Here is a 24,929-nt window from a genome sequence, read left to right as displayed (position 1 = left end):
CCTCTGTTAATGGTACAGCAAGTCTAAGCATATTCCACAATGACTCTCTGGCTTGCTTCTGTTAGCTGAAACTTACTCAAAAAGCTGCTGTCAATTTTCCTGCAGGTTAGAAGAACCATTCTTTAGGGCTTGCCTGGTTTCCTGTGACTTGAAAAGTAGGACTCCCTGTTTCGGGCCATGAATTCCAGTCTCTGACATGGCAGTGAAACATGAAGCTGCTGTCTGACAGACTGGCTCAATCTCTGCTTTTTCAAGTGAGAAGATCAATGTTTTCTCCAAATTATCAAAGTCATCGTGGCTGTTTTCTACTAAGTGAAATGTGACAATATCAAGTCAGCAAAAAAACCCCGTATGTCTTGTAAACTTTTCCAAATCAATTCCTAAACTTGTAGCCTGAGGAAGCTTGTGCTTATTTTAAAAAAAATGGTTTCATTTTTCACCTACTTGTAAGTTATTTGTAGTTTTTAATTTCAGCTTTCTGTATTAAGTGTTCTGAGTGACCTCTACTGGTTGACTAGATAAAATTAGCCCTGTACATCTTTTCCAAGTCTTGCAAGAAGGGACAACAATCCACTGCCACTGAAAACAGTGTCAATTTCTTTGTTCATTAAGAGAAAGTAAATTTTCTGCTAACAGTCATGACATATATTATCTATGAAGTACAGTTTAAGACAGGATTACTTGCATGTTGATAATTTTCATATTTTACCATTATTTATCTCCCTTTACGTATAGTTAATACCTCAAGGTGAAAGTGGACTAAGAACGTTTTAAATCTACGAACCAGTGTGAGACATTACAATTGTATCTGTCTGATGCTGATGTCATTAAAATAGGAAGACTGATACGACGTGGCAAACATATTAAAGCTTTCTAAATGACTTTTAACAGGTGATTTTTTCAGAACAAGTTTGTGCACAGGATGGTCATATGTAAGAGTTCTGAAGGAACGAAATACATAGCAAGAAGACTGCTTTGACTATACACTACGTATAAAAAGACTTAGGGCTATTTTTAGGTGCAAATTCTAGCAAATGTCTTGACTAGCTAACATTTAAGCGTTGTGAAAGTTTGTAACTTATGTAAGTCTGAGTAAATTTTCACAGAAACAAGGGGAAAAGGGGACTTTTCTGACACAAAACCAACTCTGCGTGCAAACTGAAAGACTGCATGAGTACTAAAAAATTTTCCTCTAAATAGCAGTTTTAAAGATGTGGGAAACAAAATTTTCTCTAACATACCTCGCTGTAACTACTTTATTTCTGAAATTGCGCTCTTAAAAAAAAACCCAAAACCTTGATGCAAAGAAAATTTCAGACCACAGTTTACCTTTTAGAAACTTAGGAGCAACAGAAACACAATACAGCACAAGAGTAATACAAGCTCAGAACAAAAAAAACCCTCAAAATATTAGTTCCAATGAGACACAATAAATTGTTATTGTTTAGAAACTATTTTAATGCAAAAAATCTTATGAAATAGTTATGAAAATGGCTCCATTCTTGAGATACAGCATGATTAGATTTAACTGCATTATCATGAAAAAAAATAGCCATAGCATATTACATATCACAGCCTCAATATTTCACTTGTTCCACCTCTTCCCATGTGAAGGCAGTTATACTCACAGGGTTTGACTTCATCTCCATAAGGTTGTCCAATATACGCGTGACTGGTAGATTCTGTAAAACATAATGTGAAATTAATGGAATGCTGAAATGCTTACTAAGAATTACTGACAGGCACACTATTATTTATGGAATAGTTTACAGAGCATTTGAAATACTACTTTAAACAGTTTTTTTCTTATACTTTGTAAAGGTTGAGCATTTTTATCATCACCTAAATTACCCTTCTGTACAGAAAATGCAAACATCTGAGGAGCATCTAGCTAGGGGATGAACAGAAAGTGCAAAACAAGTGTGAAGATAGGAACAGAGTTGTATTTAGGTATTACCAATATATGCAGACATGTGATGATGTATAAATTCTTATTAAAAAAATACTTTGCAGTTTAAGGAAAGAATTTTAAAGCTGAAGATGAGAATTAAGGGTGTGATTCTAAAAAAAGAACTAATGTTGTCAAAGAAATGTGTAAAAAATAGCAATCCTAGCAACAAATGTTTGGATGAACTGGAAAGGAATAAACTGAGGTAAGATTCAAGACGACTTTTCCTTATTTAAGATGGGAAACGTTAGCTTGGACAAAAGATCTGAAGTATTAAACAGTGAAACCACTTTAGTTATAATAAACTGAGGGAGAGTTCACATAGCAACAGAATTGGAAATGTGTCTTGTTGACAGAATATATCAAAAAAAGGACATTCCAAAGGATGATCTACAAATAACACTGAAAAACGCTTAGTAAAAAAACAATGTAAATCCCCAAATGACGGAATGAGAAATAAAAAGTTAACTTTAATAAAAATACCACAGACCTACATCAGGCTTAAAAATATGAGGAAGAAGAGCATTTTATTTGGCTACCCAAAACACCTGGAGAAGGAATTAAAAGCCAGACACCCCACCCCCGGAAACATCGGCATTGTGGCTTCTTACTCACTCAGAAACCAAAACAAAGCAAGCCATTTTGTCAAGAATAATACTAACTTTTTAAAGCCACACGTGTTAAAAGAAATGACAAAATGTTTAATACAAGAAGAATAGGAAGTCTCATTCAGAATATAATTATTACCTATTGTTACAAATAACAGTTTATCTGAGGATCTCTCTATAAAACATAACATACAGGCAAGCTGCATATTTAAAACAGTTTCCTCAACTATATTTCATGCCATACCACTGATTTGTAACTGTGCAATGCAACTTATCTAGTCATAGTGAAATTCCCGCAGAATTAATTTCATTGACTACCCTACAAAAGCCACAATTTTTTAAAACTTTTATGTGATAGCTGATACTTTTCATGCATAAATTATGTGTATAACAGGATGACTAAACAAATAACAGCTATGATAAGATTACCTATGTCAAAAAGATGCACATTTAATTAGAGGTGAGATTTCATTCCATTTAGTTCTGATATGCTGTATTTCTAAATTAAATTCTGATTCTTCCACTAAGAATTATAACATGACAAATGATCTTCTTCTTAGAAATCATTATGTCGAAATATCACAGAATTAAGATTTTTAACTGTAAATATTTATTTATTGCCATCTGACAAGTGCATATTGGAGAAAATAATGCGTCCTCCACAGGGAAGCAGGTTTCTGGGAACTACAATTCAAAATTTCAGCTACAACAAGTTATACAACCAGTGTCTTTTTTTTTGTTGTTTTCTTTTGAGGGGTTTACATTGAAATTTCCATACAAGTTATGCTCAGAAATATTTTCTAAAGTTAAGTGAATATTTGTAGGTGGCCATGTCATTATAAACATACTTTGATTTTCAAGCACATTTCAAGATTATGGTTGCTGTACATTACTTACGTGGGAAAACTAGAAATGCTTGAATTGTAACTGAACAGAGAATGAACACTTTCAGCCTTTCAATCACTCTGGAATAGATGCATTTAATAAATGCTGTTCTAAGTAAAGACATGGAGGGTTTTTTTTTGTTTATGAAGGTCTAGTCTATTTTGAGTATTCCACAGCTGCTCTTTTTATAATGCCGAAATCAGTCTTAATTGCACATACTGGAATCTAATTCCTTAAAAACGGAGGTATTCAAACAAAATTTGAACATTATTCTTTACTTGTCTAAAAGCTGGAAGCTACAAAGTGATAGATCTATCCACCAGCAGAGGCTGATGTTTCTTTTTTTACTGTACAACTAATTTTATTAATATGACAGAGGTACTGAAAGTTGTTTTTCTAAATGTTCACAATGCTCGTGTGACAGACTTTTTTTTTTAATTGGTGTGTTGGGTTTGTGTAGCGGGGGAAGGGCTACAGGGGTGGCTCCTGTGAGAAGCTGCTAGAAGCTTCCCTGGCTCCAACCCGGACCCGCCTCTGGCCAAGGCCGAGCCCATCAGCAACGGTGGTTGTGCCCCTGTGATAGCGTATTTAAGAAGGGGAAAGACTGCTGAGGTAGGAAAAAGAAGAAAAGCTACAGCGAAGAGAAGAGAGGGATGTAAGAGAAACAACCATGCAGACACCGAGGTCAGTGAAGAAGGAGAGGGAGGAGGTGCTCCAGAGCGCCCGTGGTGAGATGGCAGCCTGCGTCCCTGCAGCCCATGAAGGATTAACGGCAGAGCAGAGATTCCCCTGCAGCCCGTGGTGAAGACAATGGTGAGGCAGGCTGTCCCCCTGCAGCCCATGGAGGTTAATGGTGGAGCAGATATCCACCTGCAGCCCATGGAGGACCGCACACCGGAGCAGGGGGCTGGGAGCAGAGAAGGCCGTGACTCTGTGGGAGAGCCCACACTGGAGCAGTTCATGGAGGACTGCAGTGCGTAGAGAGGACTTGCATTGGAGAAGCTCGTGGAGGGCTGACCCCCGTGAGAGGGACCCCACGCTGGAGCAGGGGAAGAGTGTGAGGAGTCCTCCCCCTGAGGAGGAAGGAGCGGCAGAAACAACGTGTGATGGACTGACCGCAACCCCCATTCCCCATTCCCCTGCACCGCTGTGGGGAGAGGAGGTAGAGAAATCGGGAGCAAAGCTGAGCCCAGGAAGAAGGGAGGGGTGGGGGGGAAGCTGTGTTTTTAAGATATGGTTCTATTTCTCATCATTCTACTCTGATTTGATTGGTAACAAATTAAATTCATTTATTTTTCCCCAAGTCGAGTCTGTTTTGCCCGTGACGGTAATTGGTGAGTGATCCCTCCCTGTCCTTGTCTCCACTCACGAGCCCTTTTGTTGTATTTTCTCCTCCCCATCCTGCCGTGGGGGAGGAGTGAGCGAGCGGCTGCGTGGTGCTTTGTTGCTGGCTGGGCCTAAACCACGACAATTGGTTTTTAAACTTACTTGTTGCTTCAGTACCAAGTTCTTCACTCCTTCCATTACAAACTGTGATCCTGTATTCATAACACGTGAAAACAGACTGAAAAACAAAATAAAGATGATGTGTAAGACCTTCCTTTTTTAATTTGCATTCGTAAGCTTTATGCTGACATCCAATTCCTGTCAAAGTTGATGGCACTTAAGTACCAAGTCATTCAATTTGTCATGAAATATGTTCTTCAAACCACACGGCAACCAAGTGTATGGGAATACACCTATAATCTAGCAGTTAGATCCCCACCTATCAATAGGAGTCATGAGTTCTAGTCTTTAATCCATTGAACAGTTTATTTTACAACTTCAGTAATGCAAGGATTTGAGTGCTCCTTTCAAGTGGGTGTCCTACTAACCAGAGTTAACAGAGATGCTCAGTGTCTCCAAACAACAAACAGTAATTTTTCCAAGTGAGACAGCACTGGAATTCTCTCTAACCATACTGTGCCACAGTCTCCTTATGACAGTGTCAGTGCACTCCTGAAAGTGAAGTTGGTAATGAGGATTCAAATCCTCTCAAGCATGGAAAGACCCAATTCCCATATCCTGTATGGAATATACGTATCCTTAGCACAGTCATTATCTTTTGTTTTCATGTCTTGAAATAACTAACTACACCTTTCAACAAGCAGACAGACACCCAGTCCAGGACATTCTAACAAAAAAGCAGTGTGTTCTTGCATCCCTGACAGTCTCCAAGCCCTGGAGAGAACCAGTTTTGAACACACAGGGCTGTTCTTACCTTCTGCCATTGACTAAATAAGGCTCAAAATGATGGCTGTCATAGATCCATTTCCTGGTGCCGAATTCTTCTCCTATGACAGTACATTTAATGTGCAGGTGCAGATATCACTATATTAAGCTACTTTGTGGATTTAGTCACAGATTGTTTTATTTTCCTGTGTGTAAGTCCTATGTGCTGTTAAGGGGAGATGAGTGCTTGTAATTGTCTGTAACTTAAAACTTTTTACAAATAGGGAAATGTTTTATTCTGGGCCTTTTATAGCACTAATCACACTTTCAGTACTACTAAAATAAGCTAAAAGAACCCAAAGGCTTACAGAAAATGAATCAAAAGCATACCCCAAAGGTTTAGGCGTAGTGTTTCCATAGCTGGTTGGAGCTGAAGCCATCTTAGTGAAAGCCCTGTGAAAGCAGGGATAGAAATCAAATGCTTATCTCATGGCACATACTGCTGTAGAATGTTCCACTCTGGTCATCTGAAAGCGAAAAAACTTCTGCTTCTCAAACTCTTTCAGGAAGTAACTATTTATTACATGCATCGCTCTTGTCTAGAGATAGAATAGTTAAGGAACTGAAAGGAATTAGATTTTATAATTAGAAGACAAAGACTTTATTTTGATACCATGTAAAAATGGAATAACTGATAGGCAGCATGGCCCTTTGGTATGAACCAAAAAAATCTGGAGTCTGAACTAGCACAACTTTTCATTTAATGCAGTAAGTTGTTTCTGTCTTGGATCATTAAGTACACTACGATGTGTCATGTTCAATAGTGTTCTGGTATTACTGGAGTTTAGTTTTAAAATAACATTTGCATGTATTACCATAACAATGACAGCAAAGAATTATGCCAGAATGAACGTTTAAGGATAATTTACGATGTATGAGAAGTAACACATAATTCTTTGATAACAATGCTGGGTTCTGTAAAATTACCCAGTTATCGCCTCATGTAGGAGAAAAAAGAAATTACTTACTTCCATTGTTTTATGTAGCTCAAAGGAGCAAGATTACAACCTGCATCCATCAATGCTTTTTTATACTGCTCCAAATCAATCTGAAATTATGAAGTGGAGAATTGCAAAAGGTTGAAACTACTCTTAACTCTCTTTATGTGGAAAGACAAGATACCCTTATCTAAATATTAAATAGGCAGTGTAAAGTTATAGCATTAACCAAAGTTAAAAAGTAATTTTGAGTCTTAATCCCATCTCCTACCAATTATAAAAATATAACTTGAAATGCAATTTGCTATGAGCAGCTCTCATTAAACTTAACAGTATTTGTGGAATTAAATCCTGTGCACTTTCAGATATGGGAACAGTCTTCTATACCAGCATCTTTAAAAAACCTAACAGAATACTGGTTTCTGTAAAATGTCACAACAGCAAATAATAAAAATGAAGAGGAGTTAATATACATTTATAAGAATACTTTCTCTTTGCCTAATCCAATATATTTTTTCTACCATATAATATTTCTATAGTATAATAAAAATCTTCCTTGAAATTAAGTATCATAAGTTCAAAAGAAATATTAAGAAATTGTTTCCTGAATTATTCAGATATTGGCACAAGAAGCACTTCTCCTTTATTCATCTGCTAGTCAACTGACACAATTATTCTTGAATATACAAGGACAGAGTGAAAAGAGTCATATTAACATTTTGTTTTATCTACTTCTATTGAGCAGTGGAGCAGAATAATAGAAAGCATGCCAAGATGTGTCTTGCAGTAAGTCTGAACTAAATATTTCAAAAGATAATCTTCCTTCTTACTAGTCATTCATATCCTTTGAATTGGTGGCTAAAGCTTTGCGAGCAGAGTCCTTGATAATACTACAATATTTATTTGAAGTTTTAATATTTCCTGGGCATTTCATACTTTGCTTCAAAGAGAAGCAGAAATATGTACTTAGTGCTGAAACGACACAGAAAAATCCGGTGTGGTAGAATTTGGTGTTGAAAGCTGTAAAGAACATACATACCTCTGAAGGTGCCTGAGCTGAGCTTATGTAATAGATAAGAAATAATCGCATTTTGTCTTCTGGAGTTCCCGCTGCAGTGAAAAAAACAAACAAACCAACCCTACAATTGTAACTATGCTGCTATGTTAATTGCTCTTCAGTAATAATATATATGCACATTCAGACCTTTAGTTATGACAATAATTGTTACCTATAACCATGACTTTGTTCAGTGTACAAAATGGTAGAAAGATATTTAGCAATTTTATTAAAAGTTGAGTTAGACTGGCTCACTGTTTCTGAAAGTTTACTTACACTTCCCCCTTTTGCTTGTGGTGAATATTATTCTTCAAATAACATACTAAATAAGTCATGTAGTGGCATTATGTCTTATTTTATGCAGGGATTGCAAGCATTAGCAGGGATTAGATCCATGAAAGAGAAGACTAAAGAAAAATCATAAAAATAAAAGCCACAGCACATTATTTTTTAGCTCTACAATTTTTTTATGCAGCTCTGTGGTTGACTGTACTGAAACACTTGAGGGCTGCAAAAGCACTTATGTGAACTTTTGGTCAGGAAAAAAATCCTGAACTTCCAACTTGCCTTTAGGAAGCATTTCACCTCCTGAATCATCTTTTGTCACACCACTCGTTGGAAAAAAACACTGCTACCAATTCTTGGGAACCATTATCAATGGCAACCAAAATTCATCTCTGCCAGATCAAAACGATGATGTGGCCATCCCTGTGTTACTTAGACTATAACCTACTACAGCAGATTTTGAACACCATCTACTTTTTTCTAGAAGAGAATCACTATTAGTAAAGACCATAGTTTCAAATGAAGATTTCACAAGTACAACTTCTCAAAACAAACATTTCAAATTTGTAATCCAATACTTCATTAAAAAAGCTTGATACCTTTAGACATAGTACAGTATTTTATAAAAATGCACTTTCTTGTACTTGTGGGTTAAGAAAAAAGAAGATAATTTTTTCTAGTTTTTTGTTTTGGGTTTTTTTCCGCCCCTATGGAATGTGGATCATGTCAGCAGGGGACCATCTAATCTAATCTGCAACTTTTGTTTATATGTGAGCATACATTTAGTTTGGCAGAAGTTAAGAGTAAGCGCTGTCATAATGAACATTTATGACTTGGTACAATTTTTTCTGGGAAATAAGTTTTATTAACCTTTATCAAATACCAGTCAGCCAGAAGATCAAGAACTGAAGAAACTTTGTATTATCTAAACCAAAAGCCAGCTTTCAAGGTAGACATCCACTTGGAGTTCACTTGGGTAAAAAAAGCACTTAAACATTCTAAATATACAGTGTAACTGACTTTAGTTTCTGTCACTGACTTGGAAACTTGGTTTCCAGCTTGCCAGTTTACAGCTTGTTTCACTACCTTGCAGATCACAATACGCTGGCACTCGATAGCATTTCCCTTGCTGGGCCTATTTACCATGTCCACAAAACTCCTAGGTTTGTGCTCACAGGAGTGTAAGTGGTCTCACTTACACATGACTGTAAGTGATATTTTGTCTTACTAAAAGATAATAAATTTAAAAAAAAATCTGTGATTGTATTGTGTACACTTTACTAAATCTTAGGAAAACCACTTTGTTTGGCAGAAGTACTTTACTCTTGACATACTACTGATGTAAATCATAGCTGTGATAAACAGCTATAAGACGCAGATCAGTTGCCTGTAAAATGTTCACTATTTTTTCTAGGCTATGGTCTGTGATAGCGGGGCGGGGGGGGGAGTGCTAAATGTTCTGAAGAAAACTTAACTTGGTAAACCTAGAACAGAACAATTTTATTTTCCACTCAAAAACCAGCAGGCAGCATTCAGGGCTACTGATTAACTACTACAGCAAAGCAGAACCAGTAACTCCCGTTTTATCACTACTCCAGGATACAATAATATCCACTGAACTGGGAGGCAGCTAATAGCCCTGAGTGGTAGATCAGTACAACATACTAAGATGGGAGGCTGAAGCCTAAAGCTTCAGTGAAGTCTAAGTGCTTTTGTGAAGAGCTCTGCAGATATCATTGTCCACAAGTATCCCCACAGATAATGCAAACAAGTAGTTCACCACTGAAAGCACTGGAAGACTTGACGCATTATTCCTTCAAAACATTTTCTGCTGGTATTTCTCAGTGAATCACACAATAGGAAGCTGGCTAGTTTTACAAGATAGCATGCCTGGAAATAATCGCTGATTTAACTTAAATCCTTTTGTTACATAAACTTATCTTAAACCTAGGCAACGCATATGAAATGCTAACGTGCTACTGTGAACACCTGAATACTTAGCTTATTGTCCTGGTTTTGGCTGGGATAGAGTTAATTTTCTTCTTAGTATCTGGTACAGTGCTGTGTTTTGGATTTAGTGTGAGAATGATGTTGATAACACACTGATGTTTTAGTCGTTGCTAAGTAGCACTTATCCTAAGTCTATCCTAAGGATTTTTCAGTTTCCCATGCTCTGCCAGCAAGCAGGTGTGCAAGAAGCTGGGAGGGAGCAGAGCCGGGGCAGCTGACCTGAACTAGCCAAAGGGGTATTCCATACCATGGAACGTCATGCCCAGTATATAAACAGGGGGGAGTGGCCGGGAGGGGCAGATCACTGCTCGGGCATCGGTCAGTGGGTGGTGAGCAATTGCATTGTGCATCACTTGTCTTTTCTTGGGTGTTATTTCTCTCTCTTTTTTTTTTTTTTGCTATATTCCTTTTCATTACAATTATTATTATTATTATTTTTATTATTATTTTTAGTATTATATTTTATTTTACTTTAGTTATTAAACTGTTCTTACCTCAACCCACAAGTTTTACTTTTTTTTCCCTGATCCTGCTCCTCATGCCACTGGGAGGGGGGAGGGGAGAGTGGCTGCATGGTGCTTAGTCGCCGGCTGGTGTTAAACCATGACACTTATGAAGGAAAACTCTAGCTTGGAAATCTAATCTTACTCTTGTGTAAAACCCAGGAACTTTGCTAATAGGAATGTTGGTATGATATATCAGGCTTGGAAAACAACTTGCTTTATACTGCAATCTAAAAATGCATAGAAACTGTGGATTCAGCTAAAAAGTAATTGATCCAGTAGGAAATACTAGCAAGCATAATAATTTTTGTTTTCATATCTAAGTTCATGCAAACATAAAAGCTGAAATCAAAATAGTACATGAACAGTTAATTCTGAACATGGAAAAGGACTAGTTTGTATTGATGCTTAATAAAAGTACAGATTATACATATTCTTATTAGCTTCATATTAACAATGAATGTCTGCACTGAATTACAGATTGATGCCTGACTTCAGATTTTCTGAAAGTCCGTTAGTTTCTAGACCTGATCCAATATGAGATCTGTAAGATTTCAGCTCAGACTTCTACCAACTGTGTACTATTTCTACTACCTTTTGATTCCATAGCACAGACACTAACAAAAGATTTTTTTTTAAAGTCAGCAGGATTTATATATACTCTTTCTATAAATACGAACCATTACACAAACTCCAAGCAGACATTATGTCCAGTATGTAGCTACAAGACTACACACATAAGCATGCAGTAATAAAACATTTTCTTAAAGAGCATACTGGGAAAAGAGCAGGAACCTTGGGTTTCTAAACGCTCGAGGTTTGCCAATATACTTGCCAATATGTAGACAGGCCAGTGGTCATAACTTAAGTTTTACAATCTTGCTCTGCAGGTTATTCTGTTCCAGTCAACTGGTATCAGATCATACTGAAATCCATCAGAGGGTTGTGACATACCTCAGGTTGTGAGAGGTTGAAACGAGAGTTGATGCTATGATACTATGAAAAGCTGAGAACCCATTCTGGTCTCAACCTTTTACAGAAAGACCCCTAATGACCTCTGCTAATAGAGAATCTGAGTATCACCCCGTGTGTAAAGCTTTGTTATGTATGAACCATATATGAAACAGAAGCTGGGATGCATTGCTCTTAGACGATGAAAACAGACATGCCACAGCTGGGTCAATGCATGCAAAACTTCAGGTGAGTCTCTCAGTGAACTGGCCAGTTTATGTCTCGCTTCCCTTCTCTCTACCTTCTCCCATCCATCTTTTTCCTCACACAAGCAAGAGCTACCTACATTACAATCCCTTGATCTAACCCACTTCTATGAAATGCCCTTTTTCATTCTGTTTGTGAGGTATGTATGTGTTATAAAACATGCAGTAGGACTTTAAAGAATCAGTATGGTTCAGACCACACAATTCCATGCTGTACTAATAAATACTAGAGAAGCACAAAAGTTAAAATATTTTGACCTTCACAAACAAGGAGTTAGAAAAGGATTTTAGTGGAGCTGCAAAAGTTGCCAATATTTTGGATATTACTCAACTGAAATACTAAACTCTCTAGACTACTACTAAAAATCAATAAAAAGCTGTTTTCTTTACAAGTCTTGCATACATTGCACATAAGCTCTTTACCAACAAGTCCCAGCAGGTACAGATTTATTGTGTATCTTAACAAATTTTATACCAAGTTCAGATTTAAAGTACTCACCATCTGGGTCAGAAATCATGTCCAGAAGAGATTTATCCAGAGTGGATTTGCTCATTATTTTTTCCTCATATTCAAAATACACATCCAACTTTCGACTCTGTTTAAGAGTAAGTGTTAGGGTTAACATCTTAACACTGTGAAAAAATATTTGGTTCCTCTTTAAAAAGGTATATAGTTTTAGTTATCAAGACTGTTTTTAAAAACTTATTTTTCATTAAAAATAACTAATGTTTGCATTATAATATGCTTTTATTAACTCTCAGAAAATTGATGCTTAAGTAATTCTCATATTAAAAGTGAAAATGTAAGTTAAGCAAGGGATGTCTGACATGCAAATATTAAACTGGAAGAGGAGCTTTGTTTTCAACTATGGTTTTGCCATAGCTGAAAACTACATGCCATTGTACGTAGTGTTATGCTGTAATAGGAAAAAATAATGGTCAAGTGAATATTACGTCAAATTTATGCTGAACCTCAAGTCTCTCAGTCAACACGGCAATTACTAAATGCCGATAAATGTGGGAAATTCCTAAATACATTAAGGCATCCTCCCAGAGAAAAGCTGGCCACTGCCAACTTGGGCTGGTACTGAAATAACTACCTCAGATCAAAGGCTTGCAATTCATACCAAAGATGGAGGACTTCATAATTAGATTATCTTGCTAAGACTGGAACAGAAGTCTCTCATTATACAATGACACATGTAGATCAAGTTGTGAAAATCGTTTTTTAGGGAGGATGGCACAGGGACTGCACAAAATTAATGAGGCACAAGCTTTATGGAAGACATCACATGGGCATGCAACTAATGGCTGCCTTGCAATACATCCGCACAAACAGTCAAGCTTTGCACTTCTTGACCATCGTATCATGAACTTACAATCTAAAGATAGGAAAATGCATTCCAAAACTTATTTAAAAAACTTCCGTTACATCACAGATCATTATGAGTGTTTGAACATTAAAATGTAGCATCACAACAAATGTTACAACTACTCAGCTTACAAAACCTTAATATCCGGTAACTAACTAAATCCTGGTGTTTGGATACATTCAGCTATGTATCGGCCCAAAGAGGAGACCGGCAGAGTGGATCTCCATCTTGTTGCTTTGGAAGTGCTTCAGCTCCACATCATACCCGTTGGGAGACTGAAATGATATTGCCAGAGTCAGGCAAGAGTCACCGGGGCTTTTCTGGGGTTAAGCGATTCAGGAAATTTTGCCTGACAATGCCAAGGCATGCAAAACTGCTATGGCACCTTCTAATCCAGTGCAGTGGTCGTTGTAATGACAGCAACATAAAAACTTTAGAAGTCTGGTTTTCACATGTTTTTGAATTCTACTAAAATTATTCCTGAGATCACAAGTAAGGAAATGGAATTTTAAAAAACAGTTATTTCACCACCACCACCCCAAAAAAAGGAAAAAAAAAGAGGGAAAAAAAAGGTACTTCTCTAGCCTAAGGATATTAGGATATTTCACCTTCTAAGTATTGTAAGTTCATCAAAAAAGAGTTGGAGATGAGAATACAAAATAAAAGAAGAGGTAAGTCACAGGAGTATTTTAACATTGAAAGCCTTTGGCAATCAGCTTATGATGCAGGTAGCTATATAACACTTCTATTTCTCACTCACCATCTACTGAACTCATTGAGAAGAGCAGTTACTTGCAGAACAGCAACTTAATTTAAAGCCTTTGTGGAAGCTTGTAATTACAACTTATAAAGCAAATTACCATGAAGAGTGCTCAAAAAATGACCACTCGCTACTTTTAGGGACAGAAGGATGCCTTCTGTTGTTTGTCGTAGTGACTACAACCATATAAGGTGTATGAAGTGACCAAAAGAAACCAAGAGCTAGAGCTTCTTTTAAGCTATATTTACCTTGAGCTCATGTTAGAAGAGTAGTCACAGCCAAATTTTGGTAGTTACGGTACTGTAAAACCTTGGATTAATCCTGTATTTAGCCAAAGTTAAAGTGATTATCAGTGGTTATGTTACACTAGTTTAAAGTCTGAATAGACCTGAACTACCAGCCTTCTTCCAAGTCCTTACTTCAGATGCAATTTGGTATCCGGCACATCATACACGTTCTGTGACTTCAATTCTACAGCATCTTGGAGACTATCTGCGTTATAGTTTCCTTAACTCTCTCTAGAGAGATAAAACAATAGCAAAGAAACTACTACAATTTTTCTAGTCTTTCCATTACATTCACTTGCTTTTTCTGTTTTAACTACATTTGTATCTCCTTACATGGAGCGAAATTCAATGTTTTTAAGTTTAAAATATTTTTCCCAGACAAAAGGCATCCATCAAACAAAGGATTGTCTTGAAATGTGGAAACTTAATCTTACGAAGATAAATATATTATTGTTGAATTTGGCAATGCCCATATTATCTTAGCTGGTGATCTGTTTAAGACAAATTTATTCAGATGGCATGTAAAAATGTACAACATAAAAAAAAGATTCACTAATTCACTATATTTGTTTATAGATCAACTTCTAAATAAAATTATGTAATTCAAACATGAGTTACTTTCAATTGTAAGAACAGATTTACAGTTAACTTACTTGGAGCACAAACTAGGTAAAATTCTTCTCAACCATGTGCAACTTTATGGCTGTTTGACTAAGACTGCCGAACAAAACAGACTAACCGCAGCAAAGAAAACTCACTGGTTGCATATATTTGCTATACTTTGAGCCTAAACTGAAACATTAATGGTACAAGTACACTCACTCTCTTCAAAAATTTTGGACAATTACTTTTGAAGTGTGAACTTGGCACTCTTCGGGGGGGAACCAAACTGAAAATCCTAAAACTTCAGGTCCTTTATTTCTAACCACAATAGGGACATCAGAGGTAAGCAGCAATATAAAATTTTCGAGACTCTATTTTGATGCAACAAAAGTACGAACTAAAGAGATGGATCAATATGGTGAGTCTATTTGGCTGCTTCTTCACTAGATAACTAACAAAGGTTACTAGCAAAGATGCTAATTAGGGCAATATTTTTCTTATACTGGTTCGCTAAGGATTAGATGGACACCTAATCAAATTTCATACGGATTACTGAATAGCCTTAAACACTACTAGTTACCTTTTGACAGATTTCCCAGATATGCCACATCAATGAGACAGTTACTTCCCGAAGAGCCAACTTGTCTAAGAAGTGCTGATAAGAAGCAGATGTCCCATTTAATTTAAGTAAGTGCAATTTGCTCATTCAATGGCAAACTCACAGACATGCCAAGAGGAAAAGTTGGGGAATAGGAGCTAAACAATCCTGTAGATTCAATAAAAAAAGACAGCAAAGAAGAGGTTCTTATGGGTGCCAAACTGGCAAGCAAGGTGAAGAAAAGTAATAATAAAAACCAATAATAAAATCAAGATGCATTTACATTTACATTTATTCTCCTCCTGCCTCCTGCTCTTGATATCCTACTATGACATCTTGTTCCACACCAACCTCATTCAGGAGACCTTTCCGGCTGCCAATTCAGGGACAGGATCTGTATTGTAGTTAAAGTGCTACACTTCAGCTTGCTTTGTCTTTTTTTTTAAATGTATTTGTGAAAGCTTTCAACTTAGCCTCTTTAGAAACAGGCTGTTCATAACCCAAAACTTATTTTAGGGAAAATTACTGAAGCGCATGGGAATTTCTACCTGAGCACTCTATTCCAAAATGAACACAAAATCCCTTCTTTTTTAAGCAGAGAAGTGGAAGCAGGACCCATTGAAATCTCCTAGAGGGTCATTTTTGTAAGGACTTGCAGGAGGCTTTCCTATCCTCTTTACAGTACAAAGGTTCTTCCTTTTAGAAAGCGAACATGCAGAAGACGAGAAAAGAAATATTCTAAGAAATTACTGCCAGGAATTTCTCAAAGATACTGACAGAAAACAGCCAGAAATAACAGCCCCCAGAATGAGTGAGGCTGGTCACATAATTATAGTGTGCTCCTATCAAGAGGAAGAGAAGCTCTTCCTCAGCTTCAAGTGTGCTCAGCCTCTGGGAGAAGGCTGAAAGTGGCAGCTACAGCCAGTTCCCTTCGACTGAACTACACAGAATGATGCTGGAAAGGTCACTGTAACTGAACTCAGAAAAACCTGTTTACTGGAAAGTTACTCAATTATCAGTTCTGAACTACAGAAAAACAGCCTGGACCGCTGTGACATATTTCACAAACACAGACTGTTTCTGTTCATATGGGAAGACAAAAAATGTAACCTCATTTAAAACAGAGTAGTTAAAATAGTGGAATTCCTTTACAAAATATGAATTTGATAATTTGAAAGGCTATTGGCAATCCCAACAATGGAGTCATTCAAAGTATCAGGCCTTGAGATCAAGCAAAATCAGCGATACATGATAAGAAAATTATGTAGGAATTAAAAAAAACCCTAAACCAAACAAGTGTAAGTAATCTAAGACAGATAATAATTCACATAAAAATCTGCCACTTAAATTCACATCTATAGAATTCTAGCAAGATGTTATCTAATCTACCTCCTCTCCAATTAATCATTTTAGAAAAGTGTACGTGTACATCTTTTTATATGCCATGATTTAACATACTTCAGTCATCCTAGTATTCATATTAGAATGACATGCAAAGATAAGCATTACTTGAAACTCTAAAGCAGCTAGAAAGATATCCATAATTCTAGTCCCCAATCTGTTATCTGTTGGGTGCAGTCCTTCAGTCACCAGCTTCTTCAGAGAAAAAACAATCAATGCAAAACAAGGATGCATTTGTTCTAAGCACTGACAATAAATACTTGATGGTTCACTTCATGAAAAAAGTGATACATTCTTTCCATTATTTCACTAAACACTTAGATATGCCAGAAAACTGCCAGGACCCCTAAGTACGTGATTAATTTCTGGTTTCCTCTTGCTGTGTCTTAGAAAATGATCCAAGAGAATGTGGAAAGCAGCTGTGAACTGAACACTAAAATATGACCACAAGAAAAATTAAATTCACTTAGTATATCTAAAGTAGGTCTTGTAGCATTCTTTGCACTGATTCTCATATATGTAGTAAAGAAAAATGCTCAAATACTTAGTGTAGTAAAAACCCATAATGGACAATGCAAACAGTCTATTTTAAAGTATGAATGTGCTTCCAGATTATTTTAAAAGTGAAAATAGAGTAACCTGAAGAGGAGCATGGTGCCTCACTAGCTCCTCATGACCCGGCACTTGCCAAGAAATTCTCTCCTATCCTAATCTGGTTTAATTATTTAACTGTATATGAAACCTATTAACCACAGCCTCAAGGTGCCATCAGAATTTCTCTAAAAAGTACTGGCTGAGATATTACCCTTTTTGAGAGTATTTTTGAGGAATCCATTAGGTAGCATATCATCCTGCACGTTAAAATTCCACAGTTCGAGATAGAAAGATACTTTTTGTAACACTGGAGAGTGAAAAGAGGGGAGAAAATGGACAGGACAAAGCAGTTGGAAGAAATTTTACATTCATTCAGTGAAAAGGCTTTAGGGTAGGTAAATTCCAACAGAAAAAACATATGCTTCTGCATTAGTTTAAGAGTTTCCTAAATATCTGGAGATGAAGGAAGTGATTCTAAATCAAAACAAAAGATGATACAGATGCACATATCATCAATATATTGAAGAAACTGCACGCCCATTTGTCTCACAATCTTCTTTGACAGCTATACAATAAGAGGGTAAGGAGCCTGAGCACTTTGCAATATCAGAATTAGGAATCATTTATGGAGAAATGGATCACCACTCCCTGGCAGGGAGTGCCAATAATAGCAGGCCCCCTGTCAGAGAAGAGAGCCCAAGGGCTAGTAGAGTGCTACAGCACAGGGACCCTAAGGTAATTCCTTCCACCTCTAGGTAACAGAAAAGTGTGTCTCTATCACCTAATGGAGAACGAACAAGCGCATCTGACTCCAGTCCACTGCCAAGAGGACACTGGTGATCAAAACTGATGCTATTGCCATTCCAAATCCTGCTCTGAAACCTGGCTTCCATCCAACAAATAATATATAAAATACTACTGGTGTAGGCCTGCCATTACTGTCTCAGTATCTTTCTTAGACAAGTGAATTTACAGACAAGTCATCAAATAAAATATCGATGTTGTCAACTTCTATTTTTTTTCAATGGTATTAATGCATTGCTTTTAAATTGCCAGATATGAAAACTGACATGTCTAATACTGCAAAAGCACATAAACTAGTCCCTACAGTAATGAGCCAGAGACACACTTATATCTCTTCCCCAATTTTATAAATATGTAAAATTAATTTATTCATTAAAATTCAGAATGAATAATTTTTTCATTTATAGTACTTAGTTTAAAAAAATTCAGTAGTACTAATAACTGAGGACAGATCTTATGCACTTTGTAAATGTTAAAGTTAGCTTCAAAACACATCGCCTTCCATGAGATATAAATAGCATGGGGTAAAATTTTCTAACTATTGATTTTCAGTGAGACTTGGTGCTTGAATCACTTTCAAAACCAGAATTTCAGTGTTTCTGAAAGCCTCATCTATAATTTCTGTTCTCATACTGTGAAAACAGATCCATCTTCCAACTTATCCTAGTTAGTAACCATGGTCTTTAGTTGATACTGAAACCATCTGCAAGTTCTCTGATACAAGAGCAGCAGACTTAAACAGAAGAGAGGACAAGCATCCTTCTGAAGTGCTTAAATTATGCACAAGACTTCTAACACAGACCCTGCTGGAAAGACCAGTTTAGTAACTTGCATCATTATTGCCACACTTCTGGGTATCATTTTCGTGGGTGAACAGTAAACAGTACCTTTCTGATAAACACATACAGAACAGAAAATTGCTTAGACTGAAGTCATAACTTGCCATGACACATCTCTAAAGTAAATGAAACACTTCCATCATGAACTTATTATAGAAATACTTCAACCCCCAATAAATGTTGTGGCCATCATAAAAAAAAAAAGAGAGTATACTAGTAAATTCTGATAAGAAAAAAATTGATATGTTTACTTTGCTTTCCATGCAGAGGCATCAAAATTCATTCCCTCTCACTCTTCAACACTAAGTAATGTTATACAGTGATTTCTCTAAAAGGCAGCACAATTGAGAAAACTCACTTTGTTATCTTATTTCACCTGCTCAAATATATTTCTCCAGGTAAGGAGCACTACTGATAGAAAGCTGAAGTTGGAGAGCAATCATACCTTTATATGCTCCAAAACGGCTGTTGCGACATTTGTATGAAGATCAATGAGCCTCTTCTTTTCCAGAAGTTCTGGAAGAGAGCTGAAGAGATTAAATACAAACTAACCTGCTGAGTTGCACAGTTAGTTGAATTGTGTATTGTATACAGTTGGTACAAAAAAATTTACAGAATCATAGAATCATAGAACAGTTTGGGTTGGAAGGGACCTTTAAAGATTATTAAAATCTAAAATTATACAATACAGTAGGATTGGAACTAAAAAATTACAAAGTATAGATGTAATGATTCTCATAACAGAAGGACGTTATCCACATGTAATGTAGTAAAACAGGTTTTTACCTTGACTAGCAAAAAATACACATAATGTGGGTAATTTAATATTCCTATTCAAAGCTTGTGATCAACAACAGATATATGCCCTGCTTACCTAAATAAATAATCTACTAGAATTATGGCTTATATAATCAACATTTAGTTCATGTCTGATACATATAAATGTGTCAATATCTGGCAAATAATAATATCTGTCAAATAGTATCAAATAATGTCAAATAATTATCAAATAATATTAAATAATATCTGCCAAATAAACACAGAACCTCTGGATGTCCTGGAATTTGTCACAGGTGCTTCTGCATAGAACACCATTCTCTATGCAGGATTCATGATTGAAATCTTTTGTGAAATGGGAAACTGAATGGTTAAGTTTACGTCGTAGAAAATTTGTTACTTAAGGTGTTGTGATCTACATGATTTTCATGGCTGGCACTTGGGCATCACATGTATAAAAGACTGCTCATTAACGACATTGACTGCATGTCCTGAAGAACCATGAATTTAAGTAACCATACTTTCTTTCCTCCTTTAAGGAATTATAAAATAAATGTTACCTATGATGATTGGCCATTAATGACCTTATAGCTGGAAGGTAATTAGTACTGCCCTTGTAAAGGACTGCATTTAAAAAAACAGAAAGAAAAAAAAAAGACAGGAGATCCTCTATATTAGAACATCTGGGTTTTAATTACTAATAGATATTCCAAAGTTTTCTAGAAACTGTAAAGCCTAAGACAACTCTGAGGGGTATCTTCTTCCTGCTAGCAGATGATGGACAACAAAACAGCAAAGCCTAGTTTAATTCTTCCAGCAGAAACATGCCTAATGGAAGATCTTAACGGTATTTGGACTTCTCAGCATAATCCTAAAGATTAGCGCCAAAACATTGCAATAGGAGAGTTTACTGTGTTATACACTTTTCTGAAGGGGGACAAAATCTTCCTTAATAATGCCAGATTACAGAAAACAGTCATATAGAGGCTAACTGAACAGTAAAACTTCCTCATGAAGCTTTAGTCATATGATTTTTGGTTTTTTTGCTATCGGTTTAAAGCTTTTGATGCTTGTCACTTTTATACCTTGCTGCCTTAACCTGAAAACCAGCATCTTGAGAAGTACAAAACTTTAAAACTTTATAGGGGGAGCTTGGAAACATCTGCTCACTTTTTTGAAACTGTCTGATCCATCACACATCCTTTGTAATTCCAATCAAATTCAAACCAGGGCATAGCATACAAAACAACTTTTGGAACTCACAAAGAGACAACTAATGCAGACACATGCTAGATTTCACAGGACACTGGGCATATCACCCCATCTATCCTCAGAATAATTATCGTTCCTTCTTCCTTCTGACTGGGGTTTTAGCGAAAGGCAGGAAACTGAATATCTCTCTTCTCGAAGGCATCAGTGGAATGAAAAACAGATTTACAATGCAGAAGAAGCCTAAATCTCAGACTTTCAGTGTCATCCATAGTGGCTAGGTCTCCAAAAGCAGGAGAGTAAAGTTCCCATGCAGAGTTCTTAATGACTATAATCTTGCCAATAGATGTTACAGTAACTACATTAATAAAAATGTAATTAATTACACACTGTGCAAAGCAAGCAGATGCTTCAGGAAGTGGATTTCTTTTAAGGAAGGAATGCAGAGGTAGGTAGTTGGGTTTTTCTGGTGGAAGAGTGTAAGCAAATCTATGATGCACTTAGATTATTCAGCTTTGCTGAGGCAACGCTCCAAAGCCATGTACAGAGGGCTCACACACACATGCTGTGGAAGTCAGATGTGCAAGTACTTGTCTAGGACATTGTCCTGGTTTTGGCTAGGACAGAGTTAATTTTCTTCCTTGTAGCTGGTATAGTGCTGTGTTTTGGATTTAGTAGGAAAATAATGTTGATAACACACTGATGTTTTTAGTTGTTGCTAAGTAGTGTTTATACTAAGTCAAGGATTTTTCAGCTTCTCATGCCCAGCCAGCAAGAAGGCTGGAGGGGCACAAGAAGCTGGGAGGGGACACCACCAGGACAGCTGACCCAAACTGGCCAAAGAGCTATTCCATACCATATGACATCATGCCCAGTATATAAACTGGGGGAGCTGGCTGGGAGGGGGGATCGCGGCTCGGGAACTAACTGGGCATTGGTCAACGAGTGGTGAGCAATTGCATTGTGCACCACTTGCTCTGTATAGTTTAATTCTTTTAGTATTACTATTGTCATATTATTATTATCATTATCATTGTTTTTCATTCCTTTCTGTCCCATTGAACTGTCTATCTCAACTCACGAGTTTTTTTTTTTGTGATTCTCTCCCCCATCCCAGGGGTGGAGGGGCAGTGAGCGAGCGGCTGCGTGGTGCTTAGCTGCTGGCTGGGGTTAAACCATGACAGACATTGCATTAAAGTTTATCAGAATTACAAAGCATTTAAACTCTATTAGTGAGCTGGACAGCCTACTTTTAAAGCTACTTATTTCAAAGGATATTAAAAGTGAAATGACAGAAAGAATTAGAAATGGTTCCCAATTAGTTAAACAATAATGCATTATTGATTACTTACCTGACAGCTGAAGTTAGCTTAGCTGTATTATCAGAAAGCATACTTATTGCTCCTTCATCCTCCCCTTCTATACCCTGGGTTTTGGGGAAGGGTTTGGAAAGAGAAATAACAATAGTCATAATAAATACAAAAATCACACATACAAATACAGTCAGTGCATTTAGAACCTATTTTCTCATAATGGTATTAATGTCCAGATTGTGTTTTACAGTTATTATGGAAGTTACATAAATGTAACGCCAATAAACACAAGAAATTGAACCTTTTCATGAAATAAAGTACTTCTAGTCCTACTTTTAAGATTGTATCACGCCTAAAATTCAGCATGTGCTGATAATTTGGGGGGGGGGGGGAGGTAACAGAGCGGGCTAAGCATCTCTACAAGTCCTATTATGTTTTACGTAAAGCACATACAGGTGATAAAACTTACCATGATACTTTTAAGTCTTTTGACTTCATCTTCTTGGGCTCTGTAGGATTCCAGTTCTTGCTGAACAGACTCAGCTACCTCTGGAAAAGGACTAATGCAATACTCTCCATTAGGCTCAGTTAAATCAACAAATTGAAACAGTAGAACCAGACAGGTTGCATGATCAAGATGATAATGAAAACATTTTCAGAAATATCAAAACACAAATCATGCAGCAGTATCAAATCAGTGAAAATAATGACATCTTACTGTAGGTTTACCTAAAGTTTCTAAGATATAGTCACTGCTTTCGCTATTTTTATATAATTTTGATAAGAATAATTTTGTCCTCTGTAACAAAAAGCTAATATACAATTAATATGGACAATGGATATTGACAATGATCATTCCCTAAAAAAAACAAACTGCAAAAATATTTTCAAAGAAGCTTAAAAATAGAAATACCATAATATGAAGAATACTTAGAATTTATATTGACTAAATTAATATAAACTCTGTACCTATACAGCTTACCTGCCTTTATGCTTTTGCCAGAATTTATCAGATGCGGTTAAATCATAGGATTTCTTATTTTTTTTCTTAGGTCTAGCACCTGCTGGAGAACTTTCCATTCCTGTTGATTCTTCCAAGTTAACTCTATTCAAATGGAAATCCTAAAAAAAAGAGGAATCTTATGTGAATATTTGATAGTTTTAAATTATTTAATCAGTCTTTTATACTCAACCAATTATCTTCTAGAATATTTTCTAAAAAAATATTAACACAGCTATTTATCAGAATTTCGTAAGAGAGCAGGAAACAGTTTACTAACTAGATAATAACAGCAATGTAAGAACTCCAAAATTACTCACACTTATTGAAAAAACACCAAACAAAGCAACAAATGTTAAGCAAAGACATCCGATTGTCTCACATGCAAGCAATCTTCTGACACTGAACTCTGAACACTATTTTCTGTACAGAAAATAAATTATTTAGCAATAACTGAGCTCTAACAACTGACCAAAACTTTAAAGTAACAAAAGTTTCTGTGTTGCAGATAAAAAATGTTTCTAAGGCTGAATTTCACTTACACAGCTACAGCAAATGTATCAAAGCTGCAAAGAAGCTCATGACATTAGCAACAGGAATATCCACTGTGAGGACTGCTTAGCTACATCTTCACAGCTCTTTCCCTATTTTTTTAAACACCAGTGAAATAGTGAGTGCATGATAAAGCAACAGTTTGCAACAAAGCTGCTATTTCTCCATATAGCTTTTCTTCTTCCACACATGCATGAACCTAGAAACTACATCTTTTTGCTAGATGACACAGTTATGCTCACATGTCACCACACTGCTCCCTGTATGTCTTCTGGTTCTTTCCCCCATTACTTTTGCCAAGGACAGCTCTGTATTTTCTGCAGCATATGTACTCCCTCTGGATTTCAACAAAGATTAACAAGTACTCCACTTGCTGGCTTTATTCTAACCCTTTTCAAGAACATTTAAAATTTAAAAGGTGCTCTTTGCTTGGCAAACAATGATAAGAGTGAGTCAAGTCTTCAACTATACAGAATCTGCCACGAATCTTTTAGAATAGATATTTTTTCCAGAAATAAAACTCCACTTTATTATGTTCATTACAGTATACAGAACTAGATCATTGTAAGTGAAATTGTCAAATAAAATTTTTAAATGTTTCTAGTTATCCCTTGGCAGAGTTCACACTTAAAATGAAATACTATAAACGATCCATGCCAGAATAGAAACAAAACCAAGTAGCTACTCAAAGGAAGCACATGCAGTCAACGAGCACAAACCTCATCTTACAAGACTTGTTTAATGTTTCAGCAAAAAAAGAGTATTTTTCAAGTACGTATGTTCAATAAAAAAGGGAAAAAAAATCATTTGATTGCAAATTCAGCTGTAATTTTTAATGGAAATCTAAGTTTTGGCTCAATTTAACTCACCAGTGACCTGATTTTCCAAGTTAGTTTTGGCATTTACAAGGAGTTTTAGCAAAATTATTCTTATTGATTAGTGTTCCTCCTTTCACCTCCCCATTTTATCTTTATAAGGCTTTCTATCCATACCTCCCATTTTTCTGTATCCACTCCTGAAAGGTTTTTTATTCAGAAATGGGAATCTCTTCATACAAGCCTGTTTATGTGTAGAAACACCACAATTATAATCTAAAC

The 24,929-nt window shown here is 36.3% G+C and overlaps 1 protein-coding gene across 1 annotated transcript in view; it reads right to left on the bottom strand.

Annotated features, from left to right (window-relative positions):
* Nucleotides 1-24,929, bottom strand: part of SCFD1 (sec1 family domain containing 1) — a 56,887-nt gene that overhangs the window by 13,008 nt on the left and 18,950 nt on the right. Inside the window, exons 11-20 of the mRNA XM_050897155.1 lie at nt 23,263-23,402; nt 22,750-22,840; nt 22,320-22,393; nt 19,427-19,508; nt 12,222-12,318; nt 7,690-7,760; nt 6,681-6,760; nt 6,043-6,105; nt 4,930-5,005; nt 1,629-1,682 (exon numbers count right to left, since the gene is read on the bottom strand). Of these exons, the coding sequence (XP_050753112.1) occupies nt 1,629-1,682; nt 4,930-5,005; nt 6,043-6,105; nt 6,681-6,760; nt 7,690-7,760; nt 12,222-12,318; nt 19,427-19,508; nt 22,320-22,393; nt 22,750-22,840; nt 23,263-23,402 (828 nt within the window). The remainder of the gene's footprint in view (nt 1-1,628; nt 1,683-4,929; nt 5,006-6,042; nt 6,106-6,680; nt 6,761-7,689; nt 7,761-12,221; nt 12,319-19,426; nt 19,509-22,319; nt 22,394-22,749; nt 22,841-23,262; nt 23,403-24,929) is intronic.

The sequence above is a fragment of the Gymnogyps californianus genome, chromosome 5 (assembly GCF_018139145.2).
Source record: "Gymnogyps californianus isolate 813 chromosome 5, ASM1813914v2, whole genome shotgun sequence".
Classification (NCBI taxonomy): domain Eukaryota; kingdom Metazoa; phylum Chordata; class Aves; order Accipitriformes; family Cathartidae; genus Gymnogyps; species Gymnogyps californianus.
This window is presented reverse-complemented; position numbering and strand designations above follow the sequence as displayed.